The sequence below is a fragment of the Periophthalmus magnuspinnatus genome, chromosome 4 (assembly GCF_009829125.3).
Source record: "Periophthalmus magnuspinnatus isolate fPerMag1 chromosome 4, fPerMag1.2.pri, whole genome shotgun sequence".
Taxonomy (NCBI): Eukaryota; Metazoa; Chordata; class Actinopteri; order Gobiiformes; family Gobiidae; genus Periophthalmus; species Periophthalmus magnuspinnatus.
In genome coordinates, this window is record NC_047129.1 from 30,657,777 (window position 1) to 30,677,226 (window position 19,450).

General features: G+C 39.7%; 2 protein-coding genes across 2 annotated transcripts in view; one reads left to right on the top strand and one right to left on the bottom strand.

Moving 5' to 3' along the window:
- zmat3 (zinc finger, matrin-type 3) overlaps positions 1–1,124 on the bottom strand; it is a 40,800-nt gene extending 39,676 nt beyond the window's left edge. Inside the window, exon 1 of the mRNA XM_055221554.1 lies at positions 961–1,124. Coding sequence (XP_055077529.1) covers positions 961–1,105 — 145 coding nt within the window. The 5' untranslated portion in view covers positions 1,106–1,124. The remainder of the gene's footprint in view (positions 1–960) is intronic.
- Positions 1,125–7,013: 5,889 nt separating this feature from the next.
- Positions 7,014–19,450, top strand: part of pik3ca (phosphatidylinositol-4,5-bisphosphate 3-kinase, catalytic subunit alpha) — a 45,859-nt gene continuing 33,422 nt past the window's right edge. Inside the window, exons 1-6 of the mRNA XM_033965079.2 lie at positions 7,014–7,423; positions 8,045–8,155; positions 14,419–14,524; positions 16,365–16,533; positions 16,692–16,818; positions 18,580–18,789. Of these exons, the coding sequence (XP_033820970.1) occupies positions 14,469–14,524; positions 16,365–16,533; positions 16,692–16,818; positions 18,580–18,789 (562 nt within the window). The 5' untranslated portion in view covers positions 7,014–7,423; positions 8,045–8,155; positions 14,419–14,468. The remainder of the gene's footprint in view (positions 7,424–8,044; positions 8,156–14,418; positions 14,525–16,364; positions 16,534–16,691; positions 16,819–18,579; positions 18,790–19,450) is intronic.

The window sequence follows — 19,450 nt, forward strand, 5'->3', positions numbered from 1 at the left end:
GGTCCTATATTACGCATTATTGACTCTTGTGAGGTTCAAAAACAGACCTGAAGTTGTGTTTTGTTTCATTCACACAAGTTTAACTAATCATTTATCATTAGTCTGTTACATCTCCAAAGCTCAAAATGCTCTGTTCCACCTTGTGATGTCATGAAGTGGTAGTTTTCAAGTTAACAGCTCCTTTTATCTTTCATTCACAGAGAGATTGGCAATTCCAGGACTGAAATGATCCAAATGATTCTAGTGAAGGTGTATAAACTTTAAAAACGCAGAGCAGTGGAGCACTTTCTGGTTTTACCACATGACATCACAAGGTGGAACAGAGCGTTTTGTGTTTTTGAGAGAAGAACGCAGCCTAAATATGTAGGGTTTGTGTGTTAAACATGTGCGAATGAACCAAAACACAACTCTAGATATGTTTTAATGAGGAAACATTATAACATAGATCAGAAAACAGCGTAATACGGGCCCTTTAAGATATATCAAATCGAGCCTTTAGGACTATTTCCACAGTTGCATCAATACAATAATGACTTAATTCTCTGAAATGCACTGAAATGTCAAATAATTACAAAAAAAATGTCTGTTACTCAAGAAAAGGACCATTATTGTTAAAATGCATGGGTAGTCTCCAGAATGCCAGTGCACAATTTCACCAATCCAATTCAATTCTCCATAGATATTTGAATATAATGTGCTATATTAAAAAAAAATTAAATAAAGCTGTATTTCTTCAGAGCATATTGTCCATCAAAGTTGTCAATACATGCTCAAAATTATAGCCTCGGCTCTCCATATATCCTGCAATAAAGTGGTAGCCTCCTCTTTGCCAAATGAACCACCCGTCTGTGAGTTCATTTCCATAAGTGGTTCAAATTCATTACTGCACCAAAGCATCTCAACCTCCTGACATCTCCATACTTCCCAATCAATCCCCCAATCCAAGCCCGCGCGTCTCACCTGGCAGCCGGTGGAGGTAATGTCCACTGTCCCCGTAGCTGACAGCCGACGGCGGGGTGAAATTCCTGCAGTATTCCGCCGCGCTGTGGGGGTGATGGTGGTGGTAATACGTTGCATCCCCGGTCTTTAGCTGCAGCGCCATCATTGCACTCTCCTCCCCGACTGTCAACTTCTCCTACTGCTCCCAAAACCGGGCGAGGAGCGAGGAGAGAGGGAGGGATGGAGGGAGGGAGCGCAGCTTTCAACGCCATAGGACCTCTACCTGCTCAGGGAGGGGTAACCAAAACACATCCCCAACCAAAATCACGCCTAAAATCATTTCTTTCCCATGCTAACCCTCTTTACACACGCGTTTTCTACATCCAACTACGATTACCATGTTTTTTACGCGTGTTTTGCGCATTTAGAGCCGTTATTACGCACGTTTTACGCACGCACCCCCCTCGCGCCGTAATGGTACAGTCCAGTTCTAAAGTCACAGCATTGCATGGGTGGCAGTAATGACACATGGAATAAATATGTTGCACCTCTATCGCGCTCACGGATCCCCCCTCCAGTCCGGCCCGCGTGTCACCCGCTGCCCACGCGCATAGTTGGACAGCCGGTAGCGGACTGCACCGGGGACTGGAGCTGTGGTAAACCGAGGAGCGCGCTGAAAGGACGGGAGCAGCGACAATTAGCGGCAATAAGTGGCCACTGAGTGAAGAGGCAGGATCAGATGTGATTCACGCAGCTATTAAGATAATTAACAAGAGGTAGTGCCAGATTACATTGAGACAGACAGGCACGATTTAGCTGCAATGAGAACTTAGCTAAAGCTCCAGTATGTACATTTTTGGCCTAAAAAGACTCAAACAAAAGATGTACATGTTTTTTTTCTAAGCTCGGTCACGCTGGATGAGCTCGGAGTATAGCTGCTGCTCCTCCGCGTTGAGAGGAGCCAGCAGAGGTGGCTTGGACGTCTGTTCCCGATGCCTCCTGGACGCCTTCCTAGAGAGGTGTTCCGGGCATGTCTCACCAGGAGGAGGTCCCGGGGAAGACACAGGTGGACAAAATTGTTGGTACCCGTCGGTTAATGAAAGAAAAACTCACAATTGTCACAGAAATAACTTGAATCTGACAAAAGTAATAATAAATAAAAATTCTATGTAATGAAAAGTCAGACATTGCTTTTCTACGACGGAGTATAAGGGTCACTTAAATAAAAAAAAAAAGTAATATTACGAGAAAAAAAGTCGTAATATTATCAGAATAAAGTTGTATTTTTATGAGAGTATAGGCTGCTGTGCGTGAATGAGGGATCAGTGCGTTGTGTGTTATGGAGAATTTGGAGCATTTTGTTCAGATAAACTTTCAACTGGGGTTTACGCACGATGAAATACTGTGTCTAGCCCACCATCACCACACTATCATCAGTATAAGTACTTTGAAGGGACACTGCAAGTATTTGAGTTTGTTTAGTCGGAGGAACCAGACAGATTTAGAAGAAATTGCTATATCTGAACAAAATGCTCCAAATTCTTCACAACGCACTGGTCACTCATTCATGCACAGCAGCCTATACTCTCATAAAAATACGACTTTATTCTCATAGTATTACGACTTTTTTTCTCGTAGCGCCCGCATAATTTTTTTTATTTAAGTGACCCTTATACTCTGTCGTACTTTTCAACCAGGCTTCAACAGAATTACTTAAAAAATAAACTCATGAAATAGGCCTGGACAAAAACGATGGTACCTTAACTTAATATTTTGTTGCACAGCATTTTGAGGCAATCACTGCAATCAAACGATTCCTGTAACTGTCAATGAGACTTCTGCACCTCTCAGCAGGTATTTTGCCTCAGGTTTGAAGGTGCTCAATAGGATTTAGGTCAGATTGCATTAATGTGTCCCTTTGTTCACAATATTTTCAGTCTGTTATTCTGTTGAAACATGTTTGACTTTCATTGGTTAAATTTCATAGCATTTTTATTTATTATTACTTTTGTCAGATTCAAGTTATTTCTGTGACCTGTGAGTTTTTCTTTCATTAACCGACAGGTACCAACAATTTTGTCCATGTGTGTATGTCCCTCTGGCCTGGGAACGCCTTGGGATCCCATTGGAGGAGCTGGAGGACGTGTCTGGGATGAGGGAAGTCTGGGAGTCCCTGTTTAGACTGGCCCACGGATAAGCGGAAGAAAATGGATGGATGGAACTTAGAAAGGAAAGCGTCCTTACTCTCAGCGGGCTTGCATCTCCATAAACCTGACTCTCATACTCTCAGACTCTCAGATACTTAAACCTCAACTAATTTAAAGCCATGTTCTACCCCATTTCTGCTACATTGGCTGTGTAACTTTTCTGGTGAGGGTTGACGAGCATCTCTGTGGAGTATAGGTGGAAATCACAGGGGGGACAGGGGGGTCCGGACTCCCCTTTGCCGACTAGTGTCCCCCTCTCCCCTCTTACTGTCCCCCTCTCCCCTTGCATTAACGATTTATTTAAAAAAATAGCGAATTATGGTAAAAACCTGTTCATATATTAGAATGTCTACAGCAGACATGCCCAAACTGTGGCCCGGGGGCTAAATGCGGCCCTCAGACCAATTTTTCTTGGCCCTCAAGCTTCCAGGTGATTGGCCCATATTACCTTAAACAGTACTTTTTACTATACATTTCTGAAAATCTACTTTAACAAGCCAATCTCAGATATTTAATGCGTCCCATTGAGGATGTAAGCGTGAGTAAAGGTCTAGTGGTTCAGTCTAACTTGTAATAATAATGCAAATTTGAAGTACTCACTGTATTAGTGACCAGTCTATGGCCCTAAATCGGCCGTCCGCTTTGTCTTTTCTTTTTTATGTGGCCCTTAATGAGAAAAGTTTGGACACCCCTGGTCTACAGTATCCACACAGTTGACTGTCATTAGACAAGTCTGAAAATGAAAAATCGATGCACCCCTCCTTGCTGTTACACATTGGTTTATTCCATTTGTCCGACGCCATTTATTTAGCTAATTCCAATAAAGCCTTAATAATAGAAAGGCTTACATGGAGATTTTCGAACAATTAAGTGTTGAATTTGTTTTCATATTTTCATATTGTTCAACAGTATTTTGTACAGTTGCGCAAAATAAATAAATAAATTAAACTGTTCACTGAAGACCTTCTCATTGTTCAAATAGCAAATAGTAGTATAATAATAGCCTCATCCTAACAACATAGTTATTCAATTTATGTTGAGGTGTCGTTACAACTCCCTTCGAGGATAGTTCTAATTTCCATCGATTTATTGTCCTCCCCTAGACCAAACTGAGAGATTTTCACCCCTGCTATGGCGACAAGCACCCCCACCAGAAAAGTGACATAGCGAACCTTTAATAATGAACCAGCTATTACAGATTACAGCCCGGTGCAAATCGACAACCTGCACATCTATGTCCTTTGTGGCATTTATCCAACCACATCAAAAACATTAGCTGTACTTTACTGTCTCATTGCCATATTAACCTGATGACGGCGCTGAACCTTGAATGACGAGTTTATAAACACATTTGTATGAGAAACACGCGCATTATAGATTACATAACCTCCTCTAGCGTTCTCGTAGCCTCGATTGTGATACAGTGAGCTCAATGAATGCGAATGTGCTTTTAAATATTTAGCGTTGGCCTTAGTATATTACAAAACATAAAACTGCACACGTACACCTCGCATTACTGAATAAAACATCTATATATACTGCATTGTTATGGTAGTGCTTGGACCTTGCTTGCTGGAACAACACTTCAGTAATGTCATGAATGAAGAGCATGTTTTGGTAAAGGAGGAGATGGAGAGGCTGGGTTAGTCCTGAAATAGAACCTTTGACGACCCTCTCAGCAACATATTAAACATTTCGTGCCTTTGAGGTCAATGGAAAAGCAGGGTATGAGATATCCAAATCTGCATACTGCACTCAAGTAAATGTATGTAATTAGCAGGAGACTGGAGCAGACAACTGTGAAAAGCCGTGATGACGGACTTATCTGACCAGCCTGTCACATCTACATTCTGGTCTAAGCACGAAAGGGTGTGGAACCGGACCATAGACTGTGAAAATCCTCTGTTCTAACCATAAAGTGTATAAAAGATGCGAAATGAAAATACTAATATCATGTAGAGCGGGTCAATACGAACATTTTAAGACCAAAATGACGAGTCTGACAGCAGCAGTTACAGAGAGAGGGGTGAGAGTTTTCCAATGTAAAGTGAATTGGAGCCAGAGTCGATGGAGCTGGAAGCGTGCCCCTGATCACTTCCTATTTGGAAAGAGACTAGCCGGTTAGCTTTGTACATTTATATACAGTCTATGGTCCTAACTTGAGACGGTCCAACCACAGTCGCTAGTTTGTATCACGTGTTTCTCAAATGCTGAAGTCGTCTCCTTTCAGAAATTCTCCTTACATTCAGAACAATATATCACTTCTTTTACCTGAGATAAAGCAGCCATCTTTGTTTTTGACACGAACAAATGTGCCTCTCTCTGATTGGTTAATCCACCTGTCAGTCACGCCCTCTGAATGTTGTTTCCTCATCACAAACAGCTGAAGTTGCGTTTCATTTTAAACCCTGCATATTTAGGCTGAGTTCTTTGAAAATGTATGTACTTAGAGAATCCTGAATACCACATTAAAATGTATTTTCTAACATATTCAAATACATGGTCCAGTCAGAGTACTGTATACTGAATACTATTTGGCTTTACCTCCACCCACCATCTGCACCTGGTCTACCTGTGATCAACTGGAGGATAAAAGCCCGGAGCCACCACCAGATCAGTGACCAGTGGGTCCTCCGCTGCAGTGACTTTTTAAATTTAGTTATTCGTAGTTTATTTTTGTATTATCCAGTTTTTAATGTGTACACATTTTTGTAAATACATCTTATTTATCGTTTTGACCACCTCTCCTTCCTTCCATTTGTGTTCTACGCCCAGTTTACATCTTTTCGTTATGTGCCACCCCCTGGACAAAGCGGCTTGTAACAGTTATGTATTTGTTTATTACTGATTAGAGAAGGAAAAGTCACACATGCCCTCACCTCAAGAGCTGTGTTTTATATTTTTCTCTCTAATTCTGTGTCATTTGAAGCCAAAATTGTGTGATCAACTATCACAGTATTTTCCTTTGAAAATATTGTGATATTTTCCTTTGGGCAGAAGGAAGTTAATAGGAGAATGTTTCCCTTATATTTAAAACCAGGTCTAACATTTTCACGTCTCATTAAACTCGCCCATGATGCAACAGGCCAACTCTTTTCACTTCTAAAACTTATATATCTGTACATATGCATATATCTGTGTGTGTGTTTATATATATATATATATATATATATATATATATATATATATATATATATATATATATATATATATATATATATATATATATATATATATATATATGTATGTATGTATGTATGTATGTATGTATGTATGTATGTATGTATGTATGTGTGGTTCCATAGTCCCTCGGTGTGTCCCTCCTTGTGTCTCTCCTCGTGTCCCTCGGTGTGTCCCTCCTGGTGTCTCTCCTCGTGTCCCTCCTCGTGTCCCTCCTTGTGTCCCTCCTCGTGTCACTCGGTGTGTCCCTCCTTGTGTCACTCGGTGTGTCCCTCCTTGTGTCCATCGTTGTGTCCCTCCTTGTGTCACTCGGTGTGTCCCTCCTTGTGTCCCTCCTCGTGTCCCTCCTTGTGTCCCTCCTGTGTCCCTCCTTGTGTCCCTCCTTGTGTCCCTCCTCGTGTCCCTCCTTGTGTCCCTCCTTGTGTCACTCGGTGTGTCCCTCCTTGTGTCCATCGGTGTGTCCCTCCTTGTGTCCCTCCTTGTGTCCCTCCTGTGTCCCTCCTTGTGTCCCTCCTGTGTCCCTCCTTGTGTCCATCGGTGTGTCCCTCCTTGTGTCCCTCCTTGTGTCCCTCTTGTGTCCCTCCTTGTGTCCCTCCTGTGTCCCTCCTTGTGTCCCTCCTGTGTCCCTCCTTGTGTCCCTCCTTGTGTCCCTCCTGTGTCCCTCCTTGTGTCCCTCTTGTGTCCCTCTTGTGTCCGTGCCTGAGGCGTGAGCTCCGGCAGAGGGAGAGAGGGAGGGCCGCCCCAGAGCCAGACGGAGCGTGGCTGCTTCATTTGTCGCATCAGCCTGCCCCAAAACATCCTCCGCTCCTCCGCTCAACATGCGGCTCTGTCCGCCACCTTCACCGGGAAAATAACCCTCTTCCTCCCCCTCACCACGGGACCGACACTCCCGCTGTTACCGTGCCCCGGCTCCATCCGCACGCCGGGCTCTGAGGGGGGCATCGCGGCTGGGAACACCCCGCTTCGCCCGGTGTGTCGGCTCGGCTAGCGGCGAGAGCTAACCGCGTTTAGCCGGGGAGGAGGCTGAGGAGAGCGGGCAATACACCTCCAGAGCAGCGCCGTGAAGGATCTCCCTGCCTCCATGTGACAGTGTAAAGGTTAGTCTTGAATATATTAACCCAAAAATATACCTTTTATTGACTGTTATGGCTGTGTTTTTTTATTAGATTAACCAAAAGAGGGATGACAGTTAGGCTAGCAGTTAGCATGTAGCCTCATGTGTTTGTATGGATAGCAACAACGGTATGACAATTTATTAGTACTAGTAAGAAAATATTGTAATCAGAACACATTTTAATTCAATTATCATTAACGGGACGTATTTTTGAGATGCAGTTGCCAATTTACATTATTTATAACTTGTTTACTGCCTTTATATAAATCTGTTAGTGCTAGTGTCATGTTGTTGTCATCTCTGAGCATGCTTCAGTGGCTATGTTTACATACACATCAAAAATCCGATCATTATCTGATTTCTGGAGTTATCAGATTACTGAAATGTCATGTAAACAGCTCCATCTGATGGGAGTAATCAAATGTCAATCTGATTGATCACACCTGTGCAGGTTTTGACAAGGAAAGAGAAGATATTAAAGATCCAAATACCAGGGTTACTCCAAAAATGTACTGTCAGCAGGTGTTTTTGATAATCAGATTTCTGTGCATGTAAACACCCACCAAAAAACAGATCTAATTATTTGCTTCTGTGATAATTCTAGGTGTCTGAATTTTTCACTGGCCATGTAAATGCACCCTCTCCCAGCCTGAAGATGGACTGAAATGCACGGAGGAACGGTCTCATTGTATGAATAGGACGACTGCTTTGTCAGGTATGTCTCCTGGATTCCTCTAAGGCGTGTTATCATCCTGTTTGTGTGATGTTTTCTTTCCTTTGTGATATTGCTGAGACAAATTGAACCTCAGAGTTGTCATAATAGTGCTGCATAACACTGTACTACTGGCCAAGCCCTGACTAAGCTACAAACATGTAATTATAACAGATTACAATAGCATTTTGCCACAGTCATAAAACAACACATACCAATAGGGCTATGTTTAGAAATGCTATGTTTAGAAACGAATAACAAAGTATACTTGTTTTTATTGCTAATTAATGTTAACTTTACAGTGCTGAATGAGTAGTGTCTAGTGTTGTCACGATACTAAGGAATGGACTTGATACTCCACACCGATTCTAATACCACGATAATAATGAAAAGCACTTTTTCTTTAGACAATCAAATGTGTTTTTCATTATTAAATCATAGTATTTTCTTTTATATTACCATGTGGCCTTATATCTGTGTAATTCCTCAGTGTCCAGGTCGGTTCCATAGTGGTCCATGGGCGTATATTAGTCAATGTGTCTTATACTTGTTCTGATACAGCTCAAGATTGTTCTAAAGCTATTCAGGAAAAGTTAATTTCTCAGTTTGTATCCATTAGTATCTGAATTTTGATACTTTTGACAACCCAAGTAGTGTCTAAACTGGTTGGTTCCTTTGTCTTTGGTAAGATCAGAGGTTCACTGTGAAGTCAAGAACAGACAAGTTAGAGTTTGTTTTCATTTTAAACTGTTTGTCTGCGGATTGATCTTGGATAAAGTTGTGAAATGCTATATTCATTCATTCTAATTATGGAATTATTAAAAAAATGAAAAAAATGAAAATATGAATTTCTGATTTTTAACATTATCAGTTTAGCTATTATTGCTTACATCAAATTTCAAATGTTGGTGATAATGAAAGTAACATTCACACTTGCGCACACCACATCAAAATTGGCACTAAACTTGGACTAACTAGAAATAAGCTAGACCAAATCAAGTTCATATCATAACTACACTGGGGCTAAAGCTGGAACTAAATCTGGGCTGGACAAGGACTAAACCAGGACTAGAACTTGGACCACACCAAGTCTAAATCAGGACTAAACCAGGATCAATTCAGGGCCAAGACAAATGCTAAATGAATGCAACATTAGGAGAAAAAACCCCCCCAAAACAATCGGGTAATGTTGTCACCATACTGATACTAAATTTCAAAGTTGATTTTGATACTAAAGAATAGACTCGATACTCAATACCGATTCCAATTCCACGATTATAATTAAAAACACTTTTTATTTAGACAATAGAATGTGATTTTCAACACTAAATGGTAGTACTTTCTTTTATATTCCCATGTGGCCTTATATCTGTGTAATCCCTCAGTGTCCAGAAGGTTCCATAGTGGTCCATGGGTGTATACTCGTCAATGTGTCTTATATTTGTTCTGATACAGCTCAAGATCATTCTAAACCTATTCAGGAAAGGCTCATTTCTGTCCCTCGAATGTGACTTTTTTATCGATACTTGCACAAATGAGTATTTAGTTTTTATACTAGTTTTAGTATCGATTACAATCAGATTTTCGATACTTTTGACAACCCTATAACCACTTTAGCTGTGTATGTTAACCCTCATTCAGATGCAGTAGTTGGTCTCGTGGGTTAGTCTGGTGGTAGCTCCTTGTTTAGTCCTCTTGGTTCCTCACAACAATCCCTGTATTTGTGGTTATTTGTTTTTAGAGTGCATTTGTGCGCAGGCCAGGGTCTCCCCCTCCCCACTTCCTGTGTTTTGAGGAAGCGTCCTCTTTTGTCCCGAAGGCCGTATCTGCATCCTGATCAGGCTCAGCGGCGCTCAATGGGAGGATTGTTTCTACTCGAGCTCAGGCTAAATCACACTGTTTTTGCTCATTTAAAATAATTCTTTATATCACTTCTTTATAAATAATATAGTAAACAGTATCACCACTTGAACTAAACTTGTTCACCTGATTACTTAAAGACTCACTGTGTAACTTTTCAGGTAGAGGTGTTTTTGCTTTGCCTGGAATGTTCTACAATACAGCATTAAACTTACCTCTCTCCATGGAGACAAGCAGGTGATAGTGCCTGTTATGGGTCAAATCTGTGGAGAGGTGTGCCCTCTTACAGTAATGTTGTTATTGTATGTTTTGTAGGACTAAATCACCTGTAATTGAATAAATTCTAAAATATTGTGATGTTTTTTCTTAGATACCTAGTAGCTTCCCATTTAACCTGCTACTGCTGCTGCTGCTGGTGTCCTCTTAAAAACTGCAATAACAATAAATATATATGCAGTAAATATAGAAAGGAGCAGTACAATGAACTTACGAACATATGCATAAATAAACAAAAATAAACCCAAAAACATATATATATATTACTTTGAAACAAGATGTTCATATGCAAGACATTAAACATGCAAGTTTAATGCCATAATGTAGAATATTCCAGGTAAAGCAATAACATATCTGACAGAGCCCCTCCCATCAGAAAACATACATAGCGCATCTAATAATATCATGGTTTCTTCAGAAGCAAAGGATCATGGTCTATGTAGTTGCCTTTACTTTTTACAATGGAATACTTTTAGACAGTGGCATTAGAGATAAACGATACAATAATACTATGATATATCAGTTATATCTTCAACATATGGTATAATTATTGCCCATTTACACAAACTTTGGATGAATATATCACAGTTGTCTTATGTAAACTTCCCTGTCAGTGCTGCCGATGGGGTGAGCTCACATTCACTGCTTAGGCCTCATCACAAACACTGTGACTCAGCCCCATAGTGACACATTCTGCCCCGTGTGGCCAGAGGGGACATTTCGGACAGTCGTTCTGAGCCAACAACAACAGACTGGTCACAGCTATGGAATTACACAGAGAGAAAAACATCGCTAAATGTTTTTGTTGTCAAGATCATTAGCAAGTTTGTGCCATGCCAACATTCTTTTGATATTACCATGTTTTTTTTATTTACTAGGGGTGCAAAAATAACCAGTACTTCTTTTTTTATAGCATAGGGAGCACATTTTGAACAAGAAACCACCAAAACACTGCTTTTTGCCAGAGAAATGAGTAACAAGCAAGTGAAGTGTCTTGCTCAAGCGTACAACATCAGTCAGACATGTGTAATTCAGGGATTTAACCACAAACCAGCATGAAGATTCCAAAGCAGTGGAACTAGTCATTTTTTATAGATTTACATTTATTTGTCATATAAAAGTTAACACACCGACAACAAGTCAATGAAATGTGTTTGGATGAGAAGAACACATGAGCATGAACTCACTGAAAAACATTGGGTAATTCAAAGTTTATATATTAAAAAAATAAAAATAGTAACACTTCAATCAATAAAACTTAATTTATAGAGCTCGTTACAACACTGTAGGTGAACAAAGTGCAAGTCCAATAAAACCAACACAATATAAGAACATTCAAAACATTAAACAATTAAATAAAAACAAATTGTACAAAGTGTTAAAAGCCAGTCTGTATAAATATGTTTTGAGCCTGGATTTATACAGGCCAAAGTCTGTGATAGTGACAAATCAGGGGGCAGTTTGTTCCAAAGTCTGGGGCCAGCGACAGAAAAAAACCTACTTAGATTTTGACCTCCTGCGTGGCATCACTTTTCAAAAAATTAAATCAGTTTGTTTTGCCAATAAGCATAATCTATTTTATTATTCAATTCAATTTCACAAACCCAAACAACTGGGCGACAGTAGCTCAAATGGTAGTGTGTTTATCCACTGATCCGAAGGTGCGATTCTGGCTCCCACACATCGATGCTGTCGTTGTGTCCTTGGGCAAAACACTTAACGCACCTCGCCCCCAGTGTCTGTGTAGACTGGTGTATGAATGTGTGTGTGAATGGGTGAGTGGTTCCTTGATGTAAATCCTTGAAGGTGGAAAAGCGTGATATAAAACTGCGACCATTTGCCATTTACTAACTAGCATGCTAACGACAATAACATGCTTTTCAATGCGATGCAGACAGTACACAGCTGACTTATTTGGACCTCAAGAGCTGCTTTTATAGTAGATCTGTACAGGGGCGAGTCACATTTTGCACAAATACAGTGGGAAAAAATTGGGTAGAAGTCTTTAAAATAAGATGTAAACTCAAGTGTGTTGTTTAAGACCTTTGGATGAGACTGCAGCCCCCAGCGTTTATATATTTGAATGAAAATACTGCAGTTTGTCTGGTTTAGCTTCTCCTGCTCCTGATTGACTTTAGTTCAATGATTCTTCCCCTGTGTAATGTCATTGTCTACACAAATGACCCACCTGTCCTATATACAGTCTGTCCCTGAAGCAAGTGGCAAATGCTTTACAAATAATATGTTTGAGGTAGAATCAGACAGAAAACTTAGATTGAAAAATGTCTGTACTGCATCAAAAAGAAGTTACAGGCATTGAGTCTAAAGGTGATGTAACATTTCATAATAATAACTACACCTCATAGTCTTAATGATTATTTTTTATATCTTTATTTATACAGGGAGAGCCCATTGAGAGCACTCAGACTCTACTTTTCATGAGCGCCCTGTTCAAATACTGAAAAATACACCCAAAAACTAGCAAAACACATAACTGCATAGGTCAATTTAAAGAAAAACAGGAAGAGATGTGAGTATAAATAAACATTTGTCACCAGATTATTAAAGTTCATTTGTGGCACCAGCGTAACCAGTTTTGCATGTCCTTGAAATGTATTCAATTTTGGGGAAGCAAAACAGCCTAAAGCCCTTTTTTCCAATTTCTTTTTCAGTTCTAATGTGGCCAGTTAATTCATGATGAACAAATAGTTTTTTTTGTGAGAATGATTCAGGCTTAGAAACAAGTCGAGTCAAGTCATTTTATTTCTATAGCACATTTAAAAAAACAACCGTAACAAGTTGTGCCAAAATGCTTTACAACAAGAAACACCATATAGTAAAAGAATAAAATAAATGTATATACAAAGTAGTACATGTAAAGGTAGCTGAATACACAAAGATAAAACCCAAAGTTGGACTGTTAAATACCATCTTAGAAAAATGTGGGTTTTGTTTAGGGTTTGAGGTAAGAAGGAGCATGTTCTCAGATGAAATGAGAGGACATTCCAAAGCGTAGGGGCCACAACTGAGAAACCTCGGTCTCCTTTGGTTTAGACGTGGGCTGGTGGGACAGAAAGTTTGACCTCAGAGACGCAGAGGCACAATGTGTGGGGTTAAAAGCTCGGTGATGAACTACTTAATGAATCCATCCTAACCATAAGCCCTTAGTTAAATAGTTAAAACAAATTATGGCTTTTAATGTAGATTTCCTGAATATAAACAACACAGACTAATATAATTATAACTATAATTGCCATTTAACGCAAAAAAATTAATTCATATTTCTTTGTCCAAACCACATGTTTTTACAGAGGACCCGCTGTGGACCTCCCCTTTAAGAAAACCTGAGCTGATCAATGACAATTATACAACACGACTGAATCTTGATTAAAATATGATGAACTGCACAGCCCTAACTACAGGATATGGTCTAACTGATTATTCCTCCTCTCTCTGTTTCTCTCCCTTTTCTCCCTCTCTTCTCTTACTCCCCACTTTAGCTCTTGCTCTTTCCTCTCTTCCTCTTTCTCCCTCTCTTCTCTGCCTCCCCCTCTCTTTCTTGCCTTTCTCTCCCTCTCTTTCTCTCTCTCCCTCTCTTTCTCTTTTTCTCTCCCTCTCTCCTCTTCCCTCTCTTTCTCTCATTCTCTCTCTTCCTCGCTCTCTCCCTCTCTCTTGCCACCTCTCTTTCTCTTTCACTCTCCCTCTTTTCTCCCTCCTCCTCTGTCGCCACTTTCTCCCTCTCTTTCTCCCATTCTCTCTCTCCCTCTCTTTCTCCCATTCTCTTTCTCTTTTTCTCTCCCTCTCTCCTCTTCCCTCTCTTTCTCTCATTCTCGCTCTTCCTCTCTCTCTCCCTCTCTCTCTTGCCCCCTCTCTTACTCTTTCACTCTCTCCCTCTTTTCTCCCTCCTCTCTCTCACCACTCTCTCCCTCTCTTTCCCTTTGTCTCTCCCTCTCACTCTTTCCCTCTTCTCTCTCTCCTCCTCTGTCTCTTGCTTCTCTCTCCCTCTCTTTCTTTTAACCTTTTCATAACCAAACAAGTTCCTCGATTCCTCCAGATCAGAACATTTTCTTTCTGACACAGCGGTGAATACAACTGTAGCGTTTGTATCGAGGTGTGTTCTTCTGTTGCAGGTTGAGCTCTTGGTCCGTTCTCTCTGCCGTGGCGAGACTCAGCGGGAGAGATGCCTCCGCGGCCGTCCTCCGGAGAGCTGTGGGGCATCCACCTCATGCCCCCCAGGTACGGTGCAAACAGCGGCACATAGAAGAGAATATTCTACTGACATTAGAATGAATCGCACGAGAGCAGACGTTCTCAAAGTCTATATCCCCCGCCCCCTATGACAATAATTATTCACACTGTATTTTAAAGATTAAGTCATATTTTTCCTCCTACATTTTCATAATGATAAATAAAAAATGTGAAATTATTCAGTCCAGTTCAAGTTTATTTATATAGCACATTTAAAACAAGTACAGCTGATCAAACTGTGTCACACAAAGAAAATATTATAATAAAAAACAATAAAGTAACTAACTAACTAACTAAAAACTTCACATGATACACAGGAAAAGAACAATCCTGTCTTGTAGTATTAAAGGGAGACAATTTAACGATAAAATTAACCATAGCCTAATGACGTTGTATTAAATCTTAAAAATGCATTAAACCTTGAAAACTTCATATTTTTGGTGGAAGTAGGTCAAATAACACAATAAACAACTCAAATACATTTAACTAAACTAGTTTTTAAAGGGCCTATACTATGGTCATTTCTGATGTTATTTTCTCATCAAAAACATATCTGGAGTTGTGTTTTGTTTCATTCACACATGTTTAACACACAAATCCTGCATATTTAGGCTGGGTTCTTCTCTCAAAAGAACAGAAAACACTCTATTTCACTCTATTTCACTACATTAATTTGGATGATTTCAACTCGGGAATAGCCAATCTCTACAGAACAAAACACATGACATCACAAGGTGGAACAGAGCAGGAGATGTAGATAGACTAATAATAAAGTGTTACTCAAACCTGTGTGAATGAAACAAAACACAATTCCAGGTCTGTTATTGAGAAAGTAACAACATTATAACATGGCTTAATATAATAGGACCTTTAATTGTTTTTGACTACAAATTTAATTTTACTGTCAGCGTTCAACCTATCCACTTATTATTCAATATGTGAAAGTTGGAAGAATATATTTTGGCACTCAATATTTTTTGCGTGTACAATTTCTTTTCAAAAATGGGGAGAGTTTTGCCATTTTTAAGTAATAATGTAAGATTTAAGCTGTAGAGGGTAGAAAAGATCACTTCTAAGGCTGATTATTGGTACATTCTGTTTATTTGCTACTCCTTTTAATCAAACTGTCTATTTAAAAATGTGTTTACTGGGATAATTATTGTTATTGTGTCAGTGGCATAAAGTAATTTCAATATTATTGTTTACTGCAGTAGTTCTCTGTAGCGGTAGATCATGCTTCAAAATGTGTTACTGTGACAGGCGTAGCTGTTCACATGGTTATTTTGGTGGTTCTGACCTGAAAAGTGTGTGAACCCACGATCTAGACTAGAGCATCGATCAGCCTATTGAAATGACATTTATTTTTATTTATTTATCTTTATTTATACAGTGGAACCCAATGAGAGCACTTGGACTCTCTTTTTCATGGGCGTCCTGTTTAAAATACAGTACAAACAGAAAAAACAAGTCCATATAAAACATTAAAAGCAGGTGCAGGTGTGTGTATAAAAGTTTATTACCAGATTATTAAATGGCGGTTGTGTCACCAAAGTATCCAGTTTTGCTTTTCCTTGGAGTGTATTCCATTTTCGTGAAGCAAAACAAGTAAAAGCCTCTTTCACGTCTCAGTTTTGGTCGTGCGATCTGGTATTAAATGTTCCGATATCAATGATAAACAAGCAGGTGAGGGATTCTGGCAGTTTTGAAGTAGTTCCTTATAGATAAATTTCATTCAGTGCTGTTCTTTTCTAGTAGATAATGATGGCCAACCCACTTTTTCCTAGAGATGCAAGTCATAAATACTTAAACTCAGTGTTCTGCGGTTCAGGATCCTGGTGGACTGTCTACTTCCTAACGGTATGATCCTGACTCTGGAGTGCCTCCGTGAAGCTACCCTCATCACCATCAAACACGAGCTGTTCAAAGAGGCTCGGAAGTACCCTCTGCACCAGCTGCTGCAAGAGGAGACGTCGTACATCTTTGTGAGCGTGACACAGGTACAAAAACTACCACAACTCCAGATTATAACCACTTTACTTCTCTACTGTCCTTGGGGAAAGTTAAACAAGTTGAAGTTAAAACGAATAGTCATCGCACACCCGTGGAGAGACTAACTGAGATTGGATTGTTTTTTGGTTTGTTTTTTTTGCGGCAGGAAGCGGAGCGTGAGGAGTTTTACGATGAAACTCGAAGGCTGTGCGACCTGCGGCTCTTTCAGCCTTTTCTTAAAGTCATCGAACCAGTCGGCAACAGAGAAGAGAAGATACTTAACAGGGAAATTGGTAAGAGTTGGTCAAAGTTACTAAAGAGTAAACACAGTAAACGCAAAATGTAAAGTCTATCCTGAACGACTAAGGTATTACACAAACATCTTCTAAAGAGTAAACAGTTGCGTCAGACTTGTTGGCGAAGAAATCGATGTGGACCGTTCTCATATTTTGGAAAATGTTCAAATATTACTGTATTTTGGGAGATGTTTTGAGATGTACTGGGGCAAGAGCTGGGATATTCAGCCCCTTTAACACCTGAGCTCGTTTATCTACATAACTTCTCAGAGGATGTTGTTTACCAATGCGATATATATCTGTTCAAAGTGATGTCATTAGCTGCCAAAAAATCAATAACCAGGAAGTGGAGCAGAACGTCTGTGCCCTCAAAGGAGCAGTGGACATCAACAATTAAGGACATCTATCTAAAAGAAAAACATAACTCATTCACTGAGATTGCAAGAGGCACAAGTGAAGAAAAAATGGGGAAAAAATGACGTTATAGATGCAAAAGTAGCATATCCAAGTGTCACCCAGGCTTCTGTTTTTGCTTTTTGCTTTTGGTTTTGTTGTTGTGCTTGTAAAATTGACAAAATCCAATTAAAAAAAAGTGACACGAAAAGAGTTGGTTGATTTTGGCCATCTTAAAGAGTTGAGTTAAGATGGCCAAAATCAACATTAAATAATCTAGTAAAATATTTCAATTTACCAGCTCCTTCAGTTGATGTGTGTAGCAGCCTGAATGGAGTGATACACACATCAACCTAGAATGGCTCTTGCTGAAAGCGATCGCAAAAAGACAGAACATCATGGTGAATGTTTGAATCTGATTGGTTGAAGCATCACAACTGGGAACAAGCCAAGAAATCAAAGTTTTCAATCAAAGATCTTTCATTCTACAAATTCACAAGGCGCTTCCCTCTGCACGTTCTTCAAAAATTAAATAGCTGCTAAAATGGGCTGAAGTTTGTGAGTTTGTGAAATCATAAATATCGAAAAAGGCCAGGTGACTGCATTATACCTCTGTCAGAAATGAACTAGATCAAATGTTCTGGTCTTTATTAAAGCGTGTATTGACAAAGATAGAGAAAAATCCAATCTATGAGTTTACATCTATCAAATTTAAACATGTGATTATCAGATTATCTTGTCTGCAAAATCAATGTTCAACAGCTAAGGAGCAAAAACACTTGTCAAAACTCTATACAATTTGGCCCATTTTCAGTCACAATGTATTTAAATGGATCAGATATTAAAGGACACATCTACAAAATTGACTTTTTTTTACTTTTAAAATGATAGATCATCAAAAACATACCTAGAGTTGTATTCATTCACGCTTGTTTCATTGATCCAAAGTCATCTTCTTTGAGCACTCAAAAATGCTCCTATCACATTTTACCCAGATTGTTGCATCTCATGTAAAAATCCAGACTTCTATGCAACTTTTAAGTCTATAAATCATCACCGGACTGATTCTGCTGTCAAACTGTGCCCACATCAAATGCATTGCTCTGTTAGCACAGCATTCACAGGACTTAAGGACTTAACTTGATTATTTACCCATTGTTCCTTCCCATTGCTGACAGCAGAGGGAGCTCCAATGCCTAAATAGCTCAGTGGAAACCGAAGTGAAGTTTGTAAAGTGTGTTTTTCAAATGAAGACATTATTTTAGTTAAAAAATGTGAAATATTTATTTCAAGATGATAAAAAGAGAATTAAACTCTCAGGAATGCACAATATGTGTCCTTTTAAACATGATTTCTCTGTTTCAGGTTTTGCCATTGGGATGCCTGTGATCGAGTTCGAGCTGGTGAAGGACTCGGAGGTGCAGGACTTCAGGAGAAACATCTTAAATGTTTGTAAAGACTCGGTGGAGCTGAGAGATGCCAGTGGACCCCACAGCCGCGCTCTGTACGTCTACCCGCCCAACGTAGAATCGTCCCAGGAGCTGCCCAAGCACATCTACAGTAAACTCGACAAAGGTAACGGCCACAGTTAAAGTGGTTTAGTTTTATTTAAAAATAGACTAAGCAAGTTTTGGTTGTGTTTATTGCAAAACTGAAAATACTAACATCCTTACCCTGAGCGGGCTTGCATCTCCACAAACCTGACTCTTATTTAGCCTGGAGAAGGAGTTCCCTATAACGCAAATGTGCACAATGTAACTTTTCAGGTGGAGAGTCCTCTACCTGCTTGTCTCCATGGAAATTTATTTGCCTGGAATGTTATACAGTATGGCATTAAACTTGTCTATGTTGGGGACAAGCAAGAGATACCACCAGGCAAAGTTACAGGTCAGATCTGTGGAGAGGCAACACAGGAAGAATGCATGTTTTGCAATAAATGCCAGAAAGATACATTGATACGTGAAAACATTTTGGAGTTTTATTTTTTAGGGACATTGATCTTAACTTAAATCGTAAACTTAATCTATTTCAAACCAAATATATAATTAAATGATAAAGAATGTGTTATGAGAAGAGAGGTCCCCATGATGTGGGCGTGTGTACAAAGTTTAGTCCCCACAAAGTTTAGTCCCGCCCAATAGAACTTGTTTTGTTCTTAGCCGTTCATAACACATCGAACCACAGCCGTAGTAGAGTCATACAGTCGTGGTCATTCCCTGTTTCCACACTCCAGTCA